The following is a 19,489-nucleotide window of genomic DNA, read 5'->3' as shown; positions in this document are numbered from 1 at the left end:
GATCTGCTCCATGTCCTGCTGCTGCTGCTGGTGGCGGCTACCCTCCTCACTAGGCAGGTGAAGGAAGTTGCTCAATAAGGAATCCAGACTTAAGCCGTGGCAGTAGTACACAAGCAATGACTGCCAGGAATCCCCCGGTCAGACCTGACAGAGGATGGACAATGTCGAACATAGGCAGTGACCAACTCTGTTCACAGTATTTCTCTATAATATGCCAGTTGTTTCTCCCTCTCAGCAGCTGGAAAACATTCACCCATTTTTGCCCGGTAGCGAGGGTCCAAGAGGGTTCAGAGTCAAAAGTCATCCCTATGGCGGATGTTGACTATTCGTCTGTCACTAGTTAGGCAAAGTAGCATGCTGTGGGCCATCTGCGCAAGTGACTCTGAGGGACTCCCGGACTCCATCTCCACTGCATACTGCCACGGTGCTTCTGGGTCATCTGCCTCGTCTATTACCTCCTCCAGATGCTCCTGCTCCTCCTTTCTTTCACTTCCACTCACCTGAGTGGAAAAACCACTGATTTCACCAGACTCTGCTTGTGCTTCAATGTCCTCCTCCTCATCCTCCTCCAGTTCAGCCCCCACCCGACTCATGTGGCCATGAGATGTAGTCTCCACTTCTCCAGTGCCCTGACCAGACAGATTTTGCAGCATGAGTTCCAAGACATGAAGCAGTGGAATGACGTTATTCATCCCGCAGTCCTGGTGACTGACAAATAACATGGACTCCTCAAAGGGCCTGAGCAAACGGCAGGTGTCATGTATGAGCTGCCAGTGGCTGACATCAAAGTTACAATCACAAAGGAGGGTGTAGCACAGCCAGATAGTAACCGAGCCAATGCATAAATTACAACATAAAGGCACCACAAGAAAAGAATACATTCAAAGGCTCATTGAAAGTACAAAAAAAATGTATATCTAAGTTTATTGCAAAATTCATGACAGACAATCAAAAGCACACACATTTAAAAACATTTAAAAATACCATATACATCAATTCATACAGTCACCCGGTTTGGTGAACTGTAAACAAACCCCTGGCCAACACTTAATAAGTGATACAAGGCCTACCCGACTGCTCGACCATGAAATAAAACAGTAATCTGGTTAATGCTATATTACTAGATACCCAGATGTACATAAAGTCTCCTAAAGATATGAGTATGCGTGGTGGATTGTACCAACCTCAAAGACCTATAAAGAAGTCAAACAATAATGCTACAGGGTAAGCATGACAAAACAGTTTTTTGAAATAGATACCGAGGAGAGGAAATGAAAAATGAATTCAACCAGTATGGTTCCAACAACGGACCAACATACCCCTGAGGAAGTCGTTTTTACACGACGAAACGCGTGGGGTGCCTGTCACCCCTGTCCACCTGTGCCTCCCTTCACTGCATGTTGGTCCACTGTGGAAGTTGTTGGTGTGGCTGGGAGGGAAGCACATTCAACCAGTGGGCTGTAAAGAACATGTACTGGCCCTGACCATAATTACAGCTCCACACGTCTGCGCTGCAGTGCACCTTGGAAGAAACTGATAAGCTCAAGGACTGGACCACCTTCTGTTGTACATAATGGTGAAGGGCTGGCACTGCCTTTCTGGAAAAAAAATTGCAGCTTGGTACTTTGCACCTCGGTTCAGCACAAGCCATTAGTTCTCTGAAGAGTGCAGAGTCCACGACTTGGAAAGGGAGAGATTGCATTACCAACGACTTCGACAAGAGCACGGTCAGCTTCTGCACCTTCGGAGGGCTGGACGCATAGAGTTGTCTCTTTGTAATCGCCTCGCTCAACTACTGCTGGTGCCATGCATAGTGAGGAACAGGAGCATCTGTACCTAGAGATGATGTCAAAGACAAACAGCTCCCTTCGGCAGAGGTGCTGCAGCCTTGACTTACTGAAACAGCATGTGTGCCACTAGGAGCTGCTGCTGCTGCTTCGCCTGCAGGATGGACCACATCTGACACCTGTTTCTCCCAGGCCATTGGATTGTGACGCTGCATGTGTTGGCGCAGGGCCGTGGTGCCAAGTTTAGCTCCCTGGCCACGCTTCACTTTCTGCCCGCAAATACGACAATGCTCGGCTCCTCTGGTGTCTTTACAAAAAATTGCCACACCACCGAGGTGGTCATTTTACCACCAACACTCTGCACTGAGCGACTACTACCGTCGCTGCCTCGCTGAGCCCCTGTGCCCCTGCTTACTTGGACCTGCGAGTCGGGATTTGTACCCTATGGACGTTTGGCTCCAGTTCTCACACTGCTGCCACCCTGCTGACACACGGCCACAGTAGCAACTTGCTGCCTGCTCCGCTGCCTGACACACAAGCTGACACTCTCTTCGTCTGACGATGATGAATCCCCTCCTACACCCAGCTCCCAAGTGCGATCAGCTACATCACCGTCAATTTGCGTTTCCCGGTCACTGTTAAGCTCCTCACCGGTGTCAGTATGAACAGCCTGCCTACTGCAGGAAGCAGCGGAAGTCTGCCCCACCTCTTCACTGCCAAGCAGCTGCTGACTGTCCTCAAACACTTCTGAGGAACCCACAGACTCTTGGCTGGGGTTGTCAGATGTTATATTTGAGGAATTGGATGACCTAGTCAACCTTTGGTTTGTTGATCAACACACTGCCGCTAGATGACAACGGCAGTTCTGGCCTCACAGAGTCACCCCTGCTGCGACGTCCACTTACTGTGCTGCCACCTCTGCCTGCTCCACCTGCCACCTTTCTGTCTGACATAATGGTTTATAAACTACTTGGATTTGACACGTAAATCTGGCTGTAAACTATAGCCCAAAAAAGGTATGGCAATGTGCGTTATACAGATACCCCACAACTAACAGTGTAATATCTGTGAAAATCACTGTATAAACTATGTGGATTTGACACGTAAATCTGGCTGTAAACTATAGCCCCAAAAAGGTATGGCAATGTGCGTTATACAGATACCCCACAACTGACAGTGTAATATCTGCGAAAATCCCTGTATAAACTGTGTGGATTTGACACGTAAATCTGGCTTTAAGCTATAGCCCCAAAAAGGTATGGCAAAACTATGTGGATTTGACACGTAAATCTGGCTGTAAACTATAGCCCCAAAATCTATGGCAATGTGCGTTATACAGATACCCTACAACTGACATCCAGTGAGAGGTCCACAAATCACTACAGCAGCTGCAAAAATAATTCATTACTGCAGATGCATGAAAGTCAAACTGATTTCTTCCTATTCGATTTTGTCACTAAATGGAAGTGCTATTTGGGCTATACAGATCCCCCTTAAAGAACAACCAGGGATTGGTCCGTCAATAGCTACTGCAGTGCATGAAAGTCAAACATATTTCTTCCTATTCTATTTTGTCACTAAATAGAACTGCTATTTGGGGTATACAGATTCCCCTTAAAGAACAACCAGGGATTGCAGCAAGAATCGCTACTGCAAAGAACAGTAGCAGCAACTAGACGCTACAGGCAGCACATGAAGTGTGAAGGGCCGAGATTGAAAATGGCTGGTTTTATAGGACCGTGTGACATCACATCACTGCTGGTCGCTGATTGGCTTACAGGTCTGCAGATATCATCGGGGGTGTTCCTTTCTCCTTCCCAGAGTTCTCTGCCCCATGTAACACGTTTTTCTCGTGCCCATTTAGGTGAAAAACGAGGGGAAAAAAACTTTGTTCCCGCAAATCACCATAAACTTCGGCTTCGGGACAAATTGTATATTTCCTGAAATTCTAACCGAAGTTAGAATCTTTAGAATCGATTCGCCCATCTCTAGTCACTAACTTTCTATTGTGCTGGTATACTCTTCTTCTTTTTTAAAATTTTCCATTTTTTTTAAATTTATTTTTAAAATTTATCTAGAAGTCCTGTGCAGACTGTGATAAAGAGTGTTGATTGGCGGCCAAAGGAGGCTCCCCAGGTGTCATGGCAACCTGTTAGCAATCCCTGATGATGTAATCGGGGTGCTGATTGACAATAATATGGCTGCACCCATGTGAAGCTGCTTTTCCAACAACAGTTTATAAAATAAAAGCTGAACTCTGATTGGTTTCTATGGAAACTAGAACAGTTTTACCTCAGACACTTCTAAATAATCTCCCCCAATATATGTAGAGATAATACATAATCTTTACAGCTTGCTGTTAAAAATTAAATTCATATCTTCTATTTCTATATTCGTATTTCTAAACTGTAAGATGACAAGATAAGAAACCAATTAAAAGCGCTTATTTACAATTTTCAGATACTATTAGAACAAAATAGGAATAAAAATTGCAAAGGCCTTTACAAAAAACAATGCTAGCTAGGATAGATCTCTGGCTGCAGGTATCGTATATACTTGAGTATAAGCCGAGTTTTTCAGCACAAAAAATGTGCTGAAAACCCTAACTCGGCTTATACTCGAGTCAAGGAAAAAAAACAAAAAGTGTACTCACCCTCCGAAGCCCCCCCCCCCCACACACACACACACACCGGCAGGTCCTCTTCCATACATCGTGGCCCTGGCATCGGCTCCATATCCCGGTCCGTTGCAGACAACGTGATGTCAGCCACACACTATGATGTCAGCGAGCAACTGACGTCATGGCACCTGCGACAGACCGAGGACACAAAGCCGATGCCGGAGCTGCCATGGATAGAAGAGGTACTTCCCGGGGGGCAACGGAAGTTGAGTATACTTTTTGTTTTTTTCCTACAACCATTATATTGGATGCAGGGGCTGGCAGGCTACATACTAGGGGGCCAACAGGCTATAAACTACAGGGGATGGACAGGCTATATACTACAGGGGGCTGGCAGGCTATAAGCTACAGGGGGCTGGCAGGCTATATACTACAGGGGACGGGCAGGCTATATACTACAGAGGCGGGCAGGTTATATACTACAAGGTAAAGATTCCACCACATATTAGTCACATGAAAGTTTAAAAGTCAAATTGATTGTAAATACATCTTAAAACAAACCATTTTACAATTAGACATATGCTCAGGAGACAATATCCCTGGCTAGAAACGGCGTGGGTTAAAGTCAAAATATTCTGACATATATCTTTCAAGTGAAAAGACATTCATTTAAATGCTGTATAAACATGGGGAACCAGACAAATATACATCATATTGCACTTTTATGGGTACTGTAGTCAATGGCCACATATACATAGGATGTGTTAAATATCGTTAATTAACACACGTGCCCTTACCCATGGACAGGACCACACGCCGACCCCGACGAACGTTTAAGCCGTCAAGCCTTCACCCCAGATGAAGGCTCGGCGGCTGATCGGAGAAGTCTCTTTCCTCTTCTACCTTGTAGCCATTTCTGCTTTTTCCACCCCACAATTTTAGATACTTCACTTCATCATCATCTCCTCTATCTTCTTCACAAACTTAACCCTTTACCACTGAAGCCCCTTTTCACCTTCCTGGCACGGCCCATTTTTTAAAAATCTGACATGAGTCACTGGAAGTGGTTATAACTTTGAAACACTTTAACATCTCAAAGTAATTTTGATATTTTTATTCTCATGACACTTTGTACTTCATGTTAGTTGAAAAATCTTGGTTGTATGTTTTGCATTTATTTATGAGAAAATCAGATATTTGGTGAAAATATGGAAAAATTTTCGATATTCGAAATTCAAAATGTTCTACTTTTTCCACACATAGTCAGCACACAGCAAAAAATGGAATAACATTCACCGAATGTCTTTTTTATGTGGACATGGTTTCTTATGCATCCTCTCATTTTTGTAGGATGTTATGGTGCTTTGAACTTTAGGTTAAATTTTTCACATTTGCAAAAAAAACACAAAATCCTGCTTTTGAGGGACCTGCTCAGATTTCAAGTCACTTTAAGAAACCTAACATACCTTGGTTGTATGTTTTGCATTTATTTATGAGAAAATCAGATATTTGGTGAAAATATGGAAAAATTTTCGATATTCGAAATTCAAAATGTTCTACTTTTTCCACACATAGTCAGCACACAGCAAAAAATGGAATAACATTCACCGAATGTCTTTTTTATGTGGACATGGTTTCTTATGCATCCTCTCATTTTTGTAGGATGTTATGGTGCTTTGAACTTTAGGTTCAATTTTTCACATTTGCATAAAAAACACAAAATCCTGCTTTTGAGGGACCTGCTCAGATTTCAAGTCACTTTAAGAAACCTAAATAAAAGTAAAACCCCATAAATTACCCCTTTAAAGAAACTACACCCCTCAATGTATGTAAAACTTCTCTGAACCCTTTAATTGTTTTACAGGGGTTAAAACAAAATCAAATGCAATTTTGAAATTATTGGCTACATTTTTGGCTAAATTAATGTGTTTTTCATAAAATGTGCTAATTCTCAGTGGATAAAATACCAAAATGAAAATCCTAAATTCTGGTTTCCTTTCTATTTGCATTCTTTGGAGGCCGTACACCATATCCAAAAAAATACTATATTATCTTTATTGTATAGATCACTATGATTATGGCAATATCTCATTTATATAGTATTTTATATATTTTTACAATTTTACATTTAACATAAAGAAAATCTCATTTGTTTTCATATTGCCATCTTTTCAGGGACATAACTTTAATATTTTTTATGTGTTTAGTTGTTCCTCTCAGTGGTACCATTTTGATGACTTTTTGGAATATTTTTGTCAAGGGATTTTATGAAAAATTTCCATTTTTGGGTGAGTTTTTGAGTTATTGTACAGATTGCTACAGATGCGGTTTTTAAAGTTTTTTAAACTTTATTAGATGTGTATAGGGAATGTTTGTGTTTAGGGGACTTTTACTTTAATTCTTTCTATTACAAAAACTTTATTAAATGTTTTAAACTTTTTTTTATTTTTTAACAGGTTGGCTTGAACAAGTGATGCATTGATCGCTAGTTCAAGTTCTCATTTATGTAACACAGTGTAATACAGCTGCTGCACATGCTCCGTGTGTTACATCCAGGTCTTCCCCCGGTAAGAGTCTAAATCACTTGAGATGCCCCTTGCACGCCGCGATCAAGCGTGACCGTGGCATGTAAGAGGTTAACACCTGCGATCAGATGCTGGTTCTGTTTAGGAGCCAGTGCCAGAAGCATGACATAATAGTACTGCAAAGTAGCTTATTTGGTCACAGAGAAGGCTAAAGCAGCGCCACACCAGAGTGATACTGTTCTGACCGTTGTCACCAAAATCCCACCAGTGATACCTGCAAATAAAGGGTTAAAAGTCCTCCCCATATTACCTAAATTTATCTGCCACTGAGGCACTGTGCCTTTATTACAACAGTTTTTTTTTCAAATAAGTAGACATAGAGTCAATTTCTGAATATAAGAGTCAGTTTTCTCCTATATGCCAGTGAACGCTGCCGCCTCCTTTTGATTGACAGCTCTGTGTTGCTTCAAATCTTGACCTGTACAGAAAGAAAGTCCTCCACCTGTCCACATCCTGTTCAGAATACTCTCTCTCTCACTACACTCCCACTGAGTGGGAGACTGCAGATCTTCTCACCCTTTCACGCACCCTGTGATGGGTGTAACCAAGCAGCAATGGGCAAAGCCATTAGACAAAGGCAGAAAATCAATTGTGGGTGTTACAGGAGGGTGTCAGCTGTAGTATACAGCTGACACCCACAGCATCTGCCACCAGCTCAGTTCGGAAAGTGGCACCAGAAAGCACGATCTAACAGGCATTTACTGAAGTCAGCCCTGAGGTCATTCATTGGATTTCAGGGATGGCACAGCAATGGTCATCATGACTGCAGTCTTTATAGAGTTAAGCAGGCAGGATTGCAATAGTCACAATCTCAGCTGTTACTGCAAGAACCCAACTTTCACATAATACCGGGATCCCGCAATGAATTATATTGTTATTTGGATTCCATGTTCTAATAATTAGTAGTGTTCTAGAGCTTATCAACATAAGTGTTTTCTGAGACAAGTCAAGGCAAAAGTCATAATTTACCTATCACCTTTTACTTCTGGAAAAGCCTTTATGAAATGGGACCAGTCAAAAGCTTCTTCCTCTTTGTTTATCCATCTCTCCATTTCCTTAAAACAGAAATCATTTGTTTCTAGAATAGTGATGGATGTGACATAATCAGTATAAGCCGACCCAAGTATAAGCTGAGGCCCCTAATTTTACCACAAAAACTTGGTAAAACCTATATTTTTTTACTCGAGTATAAGCCGAGTTTGGGTTTTCAGCACATTTTTTGTGCTCATACCAAAAATCATTCTCAAAATTATTTTGGTAATTTAAAGTGTTCAAAAGTTATAACCATATAAAGCGACACATGCCAGATTACAAAAAAAGAGTCTTAACGTACAAACTGGCTATGTCCTGAAGGGGTTAAAGCATGAGAAAGTAAATAATCACATGAAACTAACACCACATGACTGGAGACATGCGCTCACACACATATAGTTTATTTGCTGTTCATCAAATTGTGTATAAATAAATAAGCTTGTTGGACCGACAGTAAGACATTGTCTAGATACAGGATGGATTCCGGCTCTTACAAGTGCTACCATGCCGATGAGTTTGATCCTAAGGATCATCTAGCTACATATTGCTCTCCTGATTCTGATAAAACTCTGTTTGAGGAGCTTTTTCTATTTCCAATGGGCGTTTTTCAAAGATGGCAGTCTTCAGGTGAGTTCTCTATGTTTTATGGATTGTTTTGGACACTTTTGGCTGTTTTATGCACATGATGAGCTAAAGCTTCCGAGAGCAGATCCTACAGACAATCTCTGCTATGGATGCTGCTGTTTATTCATGTTGACAATGAGTTTTTTTTTTTTTTAAACAGGAAATTTCAAATTGGGATCGTTGATTGATTTCTCAAGTGGACCCTTGGTTTTCCATCTTTTTGCCATCTCTGATTATGTCACATCCATCACTATTCTAGAAACAAATGATTTCTGTGTTAAGGAAATGGAGAGATGGATAAACAAAGAGCAAGAAGCTTTTGACTGGTCCCATTTCATAGAGGCTTTTCCAGAAGTGGAAGGTGATAGGTAAATTATGACTTTTGCCTTGACTTGTCTTAGAAAACATTTGTGTTTATAAGCTCTAGAACACAACTAATTATTAGAACAAGGAATCCAAATAACAATATAAATTTGTTATAGTATATTAACTGGCACTACAATGTTACCCAATGGTAGAATAGCAAATGGGTTTTCAGTGTTGTCTTTCTTGCTGGAAACCACTCTTTTCATCATATAAATAGGGATATATACTATATATACTATCCCAAACTTTACAACTCTAATTGATAGAATAAATGGCCAAAAAAGAAGGCAGCCCTCCTAAGTGAAAAAAGTGAGGAGTTTATTTCACCTCAAGCGCATAAATGATATTGTACAGATATCATCTATAATGAAAAATTCCTTGTCTTAAATATTATTTTTTAATAATATTCTTTATTTATATAGAGCCATCATACTCCATAGCACTTCACAAATCATAGGGGACATATACAAGTATATAACATTACACAGAACAAACAGTCATATGGATCAATAGGAGTGAGGGCCCTGATCACAAGAGCTTACACCCTATGAGGAGGAAGGAGGTGACACAAGAGGTATAAGAGCTTGTATAATGCTCCAGCCATTCTTCATAAGGGAACAGTATAAAAGAATTTAATAAAAAATGCTCCTGCTTGAACCAGTCAGCAGACGCCATCTTACATACAATATTAATGGCTTGCAGAGAATCCTTAGTATCTATCCGGTGTTCACCAGAAAACAGACAGGAGGAGGACAGAGGCTGGATTAGTTAGCTGATATTTCATGCAGTTGGCGACTAAGATAGGCTTGCCTAAAAAGATGGCTTTTAAGAGCACATTTGAAACCTTAAAGGGCACCTGTCATCAGGTCTGTGTCACTTGTCCTGTCACCTCTACCTGTTGGAGCAGCACACAAGGATCCCATCCCAGCCTGTTATTTCATACATTATTCATTGTAAAATCATCTATTCTTTAACATGTAAATGAGGCTGGTCACATGGTCAGAGGCAGTGATGTCACCCCTGTTACCCCTCCCCTCTCCTCCCCCTGCTCATGTCTGTGTGTAATGTATAGTAAAGCATGGCTAGTGTGAGTGCTGCATCTGCTGACATGCTGCATCCTCCTAATATACAGGTGAGAGACACAGACATCAGCTACACATGAATCTGACATGTTCTGCTGTAACATGGCTGCCTGGAGCTGCTGTATCTCTCCTAAACACACACACACATGCACACACAGGCTGCAGGGGGCGTGGCCACCAGCACCAGGAAGCACATCATTATACAGCCTCACATCATTATACAGGCTGTCAGTCATGCACTGGGGGTGTGGCTGTGCCTCCCACTCATGAATAGAGTGGACAGCTTGAATATGCTAATGCTTCATTGGACATTTCACAGGTCATTTGCATACAGCTTTAGGACCTCATTGCTTAGGTTTACAGGCATGTAGAGGGACAATGAAGGGATGGAGGCAATGCTCTCTAATGGCAGTTTATGAAAATATATTTAGTTTAGGGGGGTTATTTTGCATGACGGGTTCTCTTTAAAGGGTGGGTATTAGTCTCATAGTCCGGGAAAGGACATTCCAGAGAATTGGTGCAGCTCGGAAGACATCCCGGAGACATTATTGAGACTTAACACTTTGCGTATCAACACCAAGGTGATGTAAATTCTTTTAGATTTATGGCATTGAAAGGGTCAAAAAACTTAAGAGAGGAGGTGATTGGCAGAAACCTTTGCCTTTTGGATTTTCCAGTATAATATACAATACTCAAATGGTCTTAATTACAAAACAGATTTTATGTATCTTTATTAAGTACTTTACGTCTATTTGGGCTATTGCAGGGTCGTTTGCAACATTCAGATCATTTCCCATCGGGTGAAATCCAATTGCTATTGCACTTATACATCCATGTAGCGGTCATAATGTATATTACAGACAGTCCCCGGGTTACATACAAGATAGGTTCTGTAGGTTTGTTCTTAAGTTGAGTTTGTATGTAAGTCGGAACCGTATACTTTATTATTGTAACTCCAGTCAAAAATTTTTTGGTCTCTGTGGCAATTGGATTTTAAAAATATTGGATTGTCATAAGAACCAGGATTAACAATAAATCTTAATTGCAGGCACCTGTGATAACTGTTATAGCTGATCATTGTAGCCTAGGACTAAAGCACAATAAATTACCAACATCCAGAGGTCCGTTTGTAATGAGGGGTCATATGCAAGTCAGGTGTTCTTAAGTAGGGGACCACCTGTACATGCTTTCAGTATGATATCAGTATGAGTTCTCCTTCCGATCCTATATAACATGTCATGCTGAAATTCTCCATCAGGTCTGTCCTTTTGACTGGGGGTATTATTTAAGCCATGATATTGCACAAATGTCACATATTAGTCTGCCTCTATATTTAGATTTACAATTCTGATGCCACCTTGTGGACATTATTTGTTATAGCCTCCAAGTCATGCAGTTTTGCATCAGGTCCACATGCATACTATCACAGTGTAACTTCACTCATTTTAGATCTGCTTATACAAATTGTTTGTGGACTATATACAGTATATATCTGCATTTATACTCACATTGTTGATTTTTTCATGTTTTTATTGAATGTTAACCATTGCAATCTGCATTTTAACTACACCTTCCATCACATATGGGGGATAAGATTGGCCAGTCAGTATTTAAATTAATCAATAAAATAGGATAAGGATGAAGAAAAAAAATGGAGGAAATGGAAGGTGCAATAAAACTTAACTTTTATTTATAATCTTTAAAGAGAATTTATGTGTATTAGAAATCATACACTTGTAAGTGTTGTACTATAGGCATTCAAATACAATTTCTCAGTGTACCCCATTATATAATTTTTTGGGGCGGAAATATTTATCTATGTTTCTAAATATTTATTAGTATTTTATATTTGTGTGTACTTTGCATGTTCCCAATGAAGTCATTAAAGACCCCTGGTGCACATTTCTATAGTTTTTTTTCCACTTACAAGCTTTCCCCTGCTACTGGAGCATCTAATATCTGATTAGAGCTGTACTGGGTCTGATCAGACCCAGCAACTCTCATTAAGCTCAGCCTGTAGAGCAGTGAGCAGCTTTATGCAGTGAAAAAAGGAGAAAACAGAAGCAGTAATAAACCACTTATACTTTCTTCCCCAGGGCTTCTGGTTGCCTCTTCCTAAACCTTTCCCAGCTACAGATGCAGAGTGTTCATATACTTCATGCTGTCAGCTTTGTTTCCCTGCAGCTCCTTTTCCATTCAACTGACACGCTGGAATGGCGGCACAGTTCAAGCTGTATCTCCAGAGCTATGGCACCTTCAAAGACAGTACTTGTGTCATATTAAAGAGAATCTTAATCTTACTAAAAAGGAGAATCTTACCTCCTAATGATTGCGTTTCTGGGTGCCAAGTAACCAAAGATATCCAGTATTAACTTTTCAGTTGGGTATGGGGAGCTTTATTTAAAAATCACATTCTTTACTTTAACAGTCTGTGGTCCTGTGCACCTAGAAACACAATTCGGGTGCTTTCTGCTCTTTAATATGAGACAAGTACTACTCCATGTTCTACACAACAATGCAGCTGCCTTCCCATCACCAATCTCATTGCTGCCTGAGATAAGTTTCTATGGTGACATGTATTCCTGGCTCTCAGAGCTAATAAGTTCAAGGGCCTTAGTTCAAGACCGGAGCATCTGTGTATTTTCAGGAGGGTGTCAGCCTATGATTCTTCTGGATTTTCTTGGACTTGAGTGGCGTGTAGTGTGGCCTAGCCCCTGGATATGTCACGGGTGGTTGGGTCCAGGAGATTAGGCCTGTCCATGCTTGTCAAGGCCAGTGGGGAGATTTAATAAAAAGACAAGACCACAGTGTAGTGAAGGTTTCCCCTTAGGGCACTCCCGCTGTGGTAAGGGGGTGGCCCATGGAGTTAGCGGCAAAAGACTAGGGATCACACATGGAGACAGAAATCTTGAACAAAAACTCAGTCTCTTTAATGGCACACAGTCCAGTGAAGCAGCAGGTAGCAGGCTGTAATTGTTCCTCTCTACAAGCACACACAAGGCAGTGCAATTGGTTTGCTGTGTATTCTGAATTTTGTGGTTCCGTGGAGAAGTAGGATTTAGATCTCAGCCTTGTCCTTGGGTGTCAGAGGGCTAGAAAACTGGCCCTACTAATAGTGGAGCAAGCAGGGAGCAGACTACTAACAAAGACTTACTTTCGTAATGACCCATCCTGCGTGCCATTACAATTGTAAGGAAGCAAGCAACCATGCCTGGTATCCCCCCTATCACTTTACCTCTTCTCTGTTGTCCTGCCCCATGCAGTAATGTGAGCATGCAACATCATTTACTTCCCCCTGATATACAAATCAAGATCTCTAATTTATCCCTAATAATAACCTTTGCCATGATATCTGATGCTTCTTAGCAGTGCCTAGATCCAAAAACTACTGCATACTTGACTGTCCCATCGCCACAAGCTTATATTGCCTCACTGTGTGCCTCATAGCAGGAAAGTCAAAGGTAAATGTCCCCTTAAAGATTTGTACAAAGGCTCCTATCTAGACAAACCTATTATAAGTCTCTTACCTATAGAATCCAGTATTAAAGCTGACATGTGTAATAGAATAGCTAATCCCTATCTATAAAAGCAGTCCCAAGCCAAAGAGTAAAAGAATAATAGGAACTCTTGTTTTCTTTATTCATTTCACACTATTTAATGATCTTCAAAGACCTTGATAAGTTGTCCTTTTCTTATTTTTCAGTAAAAAATGGATAGAAAAAGAAGAAACTTTAAGAAAAAAAATAAAAAGTATCATAAATTTTGATGTAAAAAAACCTAACCCAATAGAACCCAACATACTGGAGAAGGCCGACAGTCTGGTCAGCATATACTTACATCAACATGTCAGCAAGGACAAAGAGGAATACTGCAGAATCCTTGCAATATTATCATCCTTCATAAGAGTGGGTGGCCGATTAATTTTAGTTGGGGCATTTAATAAGTCATTTTATAAAATTGGGGAACACAAATTCCATTCCTTGCCTATGGATGAAGACTTTGTAAGGAGGTCCGTGGCAGATGCAGGCTTTACCATTGAATGTTTGGAAATATTTAAAAGCAAATTGAGCAGTGATATCACTGATCATGATGCAATTTGGATTCTTATTGCTGTAAAGGTGAGAGAATGAGCCAAAATGAAGATAAAATTAAAATGCTATGCACATTCTTACAGTGATAAAATGTAAGAATAGTTAAACAGATATAAACATAGTATTCACTTATGTGGCAGTTAATTACACTTTTTGGTATATAAAAATTAGCATTGAAATTGATTTATCAAGTTTTATAAATAGAGTGTGTTTGAAATAGTAGTGTGGAAATCATGCAGAAATCATATACTATATAATGGAGAAGGGATACAAGGACCAGACAAGTACTGTATGTGGAAGCACAAGTGAACTGGGGAAGGGGAAATAAGTGATATGTAAACTTCATCTGGAGATATGTAGAGAGGTGCGGTGACCAAATTCTGCAAGGCAGAGAATGTGTGAGGCCTTGTTGGTCCAGTGAAGTAGGAATAGCATTTGTGTAGAATGTCAATGGAGCTTAATTAATATTATTGCAACGGAAAGCACTTGCTGCCAAAGCATTTAGTTATTGTAAGTTTTGGGGAGTTTTACTGGGGCTAGTTCAATATATATTTTTCAACTTCTAACCAGTTTGGGCAGATCATGTCACAATTCCTGGTATTCTGCATTGTTGGATCGTATCCATTGCAAATAATCTGGGCAGTTTCTTTGGTGTTAAAGAAATCTTTCTCCTAGGTTTTGATGAAGCAAGGAAAGCAGCCCTCAGAGCTCAGAACTTATATAAGCAGGAGGCTCATTTGCATCAAGGTGTTGTGGAAGCTATTAGCTTCTTAAATCCCTTCTCAGGGGATTACCTGGTATAATGGGTAACGGAAAGCTTTCAGTAATTTGGCATGGGTGTCGATATGTGTACCTGCTGGTATTGGGATTGTAGCTGAGGGAGGGTAGGGAAAACTCCATCAAAAAGTATATCTCCTAGGACCTTCTGGTTGAGAGAGACAATAGGTGTAGGATAAGAGGAGTGCACAGGTGGATCTACATACAGCATGCCACCTACTTTTTTGAGGTGGGAGGGATGGGGTCATAATTGTTCCATCTGAGGTAGTTTTTGCCAGACTGTAACTCCGTTCAGTTTTAGAGAATTAAGTCTATTTTTGAGAAAGATTGAGAAAAGGATGTGGAAGTGCTCACCAGTTCAAATATGGGGAGATAGTTGGGTGCAAAAGACTAGCCTTGGTATCATAGGCAATATGCAAAAAGTGAATAAAAACAACAAATGTCCTGCTACACCAAAATTCTCCAGGCAATAAAATGTTTTTGGTTATTTATTAGAGCATAAATGTTATATAAAACATAAACAATGAAAGTTTGTGGGGCCATCACGATATAAAGCTAAAAGACAAAAAAGTATAATATATATGAACAATAAATTGTAAACAGGAGCAAAAAAATAATTACACAATAAATTGTCACCGATGAGATTGTATCTCTAAACCTTAGTTCAGTTCATACATTCACTGTATGTATCATGGTAAACTTTTCCATAATAAAAAAAAAGGAAATAATAAAAGATAAAATGTCCCAGATTACTGTTAAAGCTGAAAGAATGAGAGACTTATTTAAATTCCAAAAAAAAGATATAATCTTTTCTTAATCATAAAAATATGTCATACGATACCCAGTCTTTGAAGCAAGCATTGTCACACTCCGATGTGGCGTGTCTGCCTCTATTTTTGAGAAAGGTTAATTGAAAGTGGGAAGCAGTAGTCTAGGCAGAGGACCTCCTGCTATAACTTTCTCCATTTATATATTCAGTTTGGGCTCTCTGGATCTATGCCAATACACTATCCTACTAAGCTAAAATGTTTAATAAAATGTCAGTAAAGCCAATACCCGCAGAATGTTTAGGTCTAGTAAGAGTCTGTGTGCAGTCCTATAACCTGTGCCTCACCAAACTGAGGAGTAATTTCCCAAACTAAATAGCTAATCTTACCACCATTTTTAAGTTGTTGGAGCTACCTAACTAGGATTATTCTCTTATTGTATATGTCAATGCAGTGTCTTATCCAAATGTCAGTCCAGTCATTACTGACCCAAATGTCAGTCCAGTCATTACTGACCCAAATGTCAGTCCAGTCATCACTGAATGGATAGAGGGTTTTCTATGTGTATGATGTTGATGGGCTATCCATAGGACAAAAAAGGTAGTACACTATCTGCCATGCACAGGCCTAGCACGGAACATCTGATACATGCCCTACAGGCCATTGGAATTAAATAATCAGTGAGGGTTAGACCCAAAATCCAATATTAATAACTTATTTTATGGAAAAGTTAACCGTGTGACAACCCTGGAAATGCCTTTAAGGATAACACATGAGACTGGAAAAGTACAATGAATATGACTAAAAAAATATGATTAAAATTCCTCTCAATGCAACAAAATATGTGCCATGTGATTTTGAATTGATAAATAAATGTAACCGAGATGCAGTTCTGTCTATTGGTTTATCATTATGATTAATAATAATAATATTAAATCTGATTTATGGAAGCAAAAGGGTAGGTAAAGTTTCAAACGTATGCCTCTGTTGGAGTTTATGGAAAAATCTATGACCCTGGGGAACACCTTGTTTCATTGTGCCCAATTGAGACTTCTTTGAAAAAGTACCATATATACTCGAGTATAAGCCCACCCAAGTATAAGCCGAGGCCCCTAATTTTACCACAAAAACCTGGGAAAACCTATTGACTCGAGTATAAGCCGAGGGTGGGAAATGCATTGGTCACAGCCTCCCCAGTATAGAGCCTGTCGGACCCTGTCCCATAGTATATTGCCAGCACCTGCCCCCCAGTATATAGCCTGCCATCCCATATCCCCCAGTATATAGCCAGCCCCTTGCCCCAGTATATAGCCAGCCCCCTGCCGTGGTATATAGCCAGCCCCCTGCCGTGGTATATAGCCAGCCCCCTGCCCCGGTATATAGCCAGCCCCCTGCCCCAGTATATAGCCAGCCCCCTGCCCCAGTATATAGCCAGCCCCCTGCCCCGGTATACAGCCAGCCCCCTGCCGCGGTATATAGCCAGCCCCCTGCCGTGGTATATAGCCAGCCCCCTGCCCGGTATATAGCCAGCCCCCTGCCCCAGTATATAGCCAGCCCCCTGCCCCGGTATATAGTCAGCCCCCTGCCCCAGTATATAGCCAGCCCCCTGCCCCAGTATATAGCCAGCCCCCTGCCCCGGTATACAGCCAGCCCCTGCCCCGGTATATAGCCAGCCCCCTGCCCCGGTATATAGCCTGCCCCCTGCCACGGTATATAGCCAGCCCCCTGCCCCAGTATATAGCCAGTCCCCTGCCCCAGTATATAGCCAGCAGTGGGGGAAGCCGGAAAGATGAGTTTTGCTATATATTTTTTTTACTTGAGTATAAGCCGAGTTTGGGTTTTCAGCACATTTTTTTGTGCTGAAAAACTAGGTTTATACTCGAGTATATATGGTACTTAGCACCCAAGACTTGAATACAATCTACATTTCTGCACATGATATTTTATACCCCCTGGGAGATTCTCACACAGTTTCTTAGCAATCTGATTGGGGTCAAACAACAGAGGGAATTTTCTTGCGTTATGTTTGGTCTTGTCCGAAGCTGGTCCCCTTTTTTACCATCATAATGGTGTAGATTTATCAATCTGTTTACAATATAATTCTGTCAAAATTTGCACCAAAACAGCATAGTACTATTTCTCCTATAAATGTTATGGGCACATTACACTAATACTTCTCTTACCCCGCATACAGAGACACAGCATAATACTGCTACTGTTATGCACATACATGAGGGGGGAATTCATCAATTTTGGCACAGGGTCCGTGTTTTTGGTGCACGAATCCTGCAGTAGTTTAGACTGGGATGTTAGATTTAGGCACAAGCGCTTAATAAATTCGTGCACAACCGACATTCATGAAGGTAAAATTGGAATTGGTAGAGCAGCTTTTGTGTGCCAAAAAAGTGTCAGGAAACTAGAAGTGCAGGAAAAATGTTGGGATTCCAAAGCTGCGCCAAAATTATGCAACCAAATAAGGCATGAGTGTTGGAAAAGCATAATGACGAAATCGGTAAGTCAATAATAAATGCCCCCAAAAGTGTTTTAGACAAAGATCAATTTCATTAAAGGTTATCTGACTATTATAAAAATAATAAAGCTTAACTAACCTCCTCCGGTGCTCACGGTGTCCCGTGACATTTTGCGACACAGCCATGCCCATGTTTGTTTACAGAGGCATGAAAGCTCTATTTTGACAACTTCCATACTGCCCTGCACACCCACCCGTCTCCTGTCCCACCGCCTATTACAGTGCTGATACAGAAGACAGGTGGACGTGCCAGGCGACCTGGAAGTTGTCAGAACATGACTCCAACAGAAAAGTGTCACGGGACACTGGACCGCGAATGGACCGGGTAAGTAAATCTGCCCCAATGTAATGGTCTTTGTGGACAGAAGAAGAACTAAGCCATAAATGATTACATTGCCCCTCATAAAGATTGTAGAGACAGCCTGCATGTGATAACAATGGACTGTGCTATTATACCTGGAGGCTAAGGCCAGCCTGACAAGAAGACATTAAGGACAGCTGCATGTCATTGTCCCCTGGGGATTCTCCCAGAACTTGGGGGAGAACAAAGACTCAAATTACTTGTCCTGCAAGTTTGTGTGATAAGAAGATATGAAAGCAAGAAGGCCACTCTACATCATCATTGGATTGGCCAAGACAGTGGTGGAGGTGGTATGGGGATTGGCAATGTGTGTGAACTATGCGTGTATGTATATAAGATGGTATACAGATCTTTAGTTAGAGCACTTCCTCCCCCAGGGGCGTTGCTAGGGTGGTAAAAGATCCGGGGCACGGGCCCCAATGCATGTGTGTTGCACTTTCAGTAATGCCCCCTCCTGTACATAACCCCCTCACATGTGGTTGTGCCAATAACAAGGTTACTTCTGGTATATACAGCTACAGAGAACAAAGGAGAAATCCCCATCACCTCATCTTATGTTTCTCATTGTCCCTACATCTTGGTTCCCGGGCAGTGTTATCCTGCTGCCGCCCCTAACAATCTCCCCAAATACTGTAAGGCTGCGCTCACACTTTGTCTTGCATTTAAACAAAACCAGGTGCGTGTTACCCATCACTTGTGTATTACTGGAAAATATATGTGATCAAACCAAGGCCTGTCCTAGTGCCATGTGTGAACACTCTCCAAGAAATGTCCCCCACAGCCCCCCAGTAAGTAATGTCCTCACACAGACCCCCAGTAAGTAATGTGCCCACACAAACCCCCAGTAAGTAATGTGCCTCACACAGC

General features: G+C 41.2%; 1 protein-coding gene across 1 annotated transcript; it reads left to right on the top strand.

Annotated features, from left to right (window-relative positions):
- Positions 1 to 8,446: 8,446 nt before the first annotated feature.
- LOC140135192 (nicotinamide N-methyltransferase-like) lies at positions 8,447 to 16,612 on the top strand. The gene is made up of 3 exons (XM_072156342.1): positions 8,447 to 8,651; positions 8,809 to 9,016; positions 13,800 to 16,612. The coding sequence occupies exons 1-3, from the start codon at positions 8,501 to 8,503 to the stop codon at positions 14,224 to 14,226; spliced, it is 786 nt and encodes a 261-aa protein (XP_072012443.1). The 5' UTR covers positions 8,447 to 8,500; the 3' UTR covers positions 14,227 to 16,612.
- The last annotated feature ends 2,877 nt before the right edge of the window (positions 16,613 to 19,489 follow it).

The sequence above is a fragment of the Engystomops pustulosus genome, chromosome 6 (genome assembly GCF_040894005.1).
Source record: "Engystomops pustulosus chromosome 6, aEngPut4.maternal, whole genome shotgun sequence".
Taxonomy (NCBI): domain Eukaryota; kingdom Metazoa; phylum Chordata; class Amphibia; order Anura; family Leptodactylidae; genus Engystomops; species Engystomops pustulosus.
This window is presented reverse-complemented; position numbering and strand designations above follow the sequence as displayed.